At 42.1% G+C, this 1,519-nt stretch overlaps 1 protein-coding gene across 1 annotated transcript in view; it reads right to left on the bottom strand.

Annotated features, from left to right (window-relative positions):
* The window catches only part of gys2 (glycogen synthase 2), a 14,086-nt gene that overhangs the window by 4,377 nt on the left and 8,190 nt on the right, over positions 1-1,519 (bottom strand). The window contains exon 9 of the mRNA XM_010789316.1: positions 442-568. Coding sequence (XP_010787618.1) covers positions 442-568 — 127 coding nt within the window. The remainder of the gene's footprint in view (positions 1-441; positions 569-1,519) is intronic.

Here is a 1,519-nt window from a genome sequence, read left to right as displayed (position 1 = left end):
CCGTTAAACCTGTCTGGTTAAACCCTAAAACATTTTTTAATGTGTCAGTGGGTGACATGTTAGGGTTAGGGTTAAACCTGACTGGTTTTCGGACCCCCCCAGACCCCCCCAATAAAGCAAAACTGCACGTTTCAGAGTGGCCTTTTATTGTGGCCAGCCTAAGGCACACCTGTGCAATAATCATGCTGTCTAATCAGCATCTTGATATGCCACACCTGTGAGGTGGGATGGATTATCTCGGCAAAGGAGAAATGCTCACTATCACAGATTTTTTCAGATTTCTGAACAATATTTGAGAGAAATGGTTATTTTGTGTATATAGAAAATGTTTTAGATCTTTGAGTTCATCTCATGAAAAATGGGAGCAAAAACAAAAGTGTTGCATTTATATTTTTGTTCAGTGTAGTCCGACATGGACACTAACTTATTTGTATTGCTCGCCCGTGTGCTTTCCAAGGTGTCTCCGTCTGTCGTGGCCAGGGCCCGTCCTTTGTCCTGCTTGTCTCCACAGTGTGTGCGGTTACATGTTTTGCCGGGGGGCTTCGGCGTCGCATTTGGCATGCTACTACTGACAGAGGTTACAACCAGTTTAGTACATGATGTTGGGGTGTGCATATGCATGTTATGGTTGCTGCTGTGATAAGAGGTTGTGAGAGGCGGCTGTGTAACGATGTGGTGTCCCGTGTTTTTACAGACGCAAGACAAGGTGGGTGTCAGCGCCTTGACTGAGTCACATGGACACGCTTCAGGCCTTATACAGAACACACTTACAGACTAAAAACAACAACACATACATGCATGCACTCCTGATACACAACATAAACACACTAAGTGGCAAGTATCGACGTGTGAAGGAATCGGAGTAAGCTTGATTGTTGAGATCAGTTGGATTATTTGTAGTGGATGTGAATGCACGGTGTGTGGAGAAATGTTAATATAAGTGACCAGTTAAAGGAACGCCTAGTACAGTTATTATGTCAAAGCAAGGCATGGCTTCCTTCCTAACATACTCTTGTACTTAGTTCAGTGTTACTCATGTAGAAAGTGTTGGTAATGCAGTCCTGCCATGCCTACAGTATATGAAGCATACTCTATCCAGTATATGCATGTCATATTTCATGCGTATTCATTTGTCACTCATCTTCTCTCTTTTCTATCTTTTATTGATATGATTTTTTTCTTTCTCCATTATCAACATCTCTTTTTTTGTGTAAATCTTCTTTGGCTGTACCTAAAATAATGTTTCCTCCTCTTTACCCCCATGATTAACACAAATGTCTGTGCACACTGAATGCATCTGACTTTGATATTTTCTATTTGTTTCACTTTTGATACCTCCTTCTTCCATTCTATGGCATCTTCTTTGCCTTTCCATATTGTTGTTCTTGTTTTCTCCTTGTCCTTCCTGTGGCCTCTTCTCCATTTTTCTTCGTATCCATTTGTCCTCTCTTAAACTCCTCACCAACTTCTTCTCCTATCCCAATTCCTCCTCCCCTCTCCCTTAATGCCTCCCCCCCCC

This window comes from Notothenia coriiceps, unplaced genomic scaffold (genome assembly GCF_000735185.1).
Source record: "Notothenia coriiceps isolate Sejong01 unplaced genomic scaffold, NC01 NC01_scaffold00032781, whole genome shotgun sequence".
Lineage (NCBI taxonomy): Eukaryota > Metazoa > Chordata > Actinopteri > Perciformes > Nototheniidae > Notothenia > Notothenia coriiceps.
The sequence above is the reverse complement of the archived record's forward strand: the minus strand, read 5'-3'. Positions and strand labels throughout refer to the sequence as shown.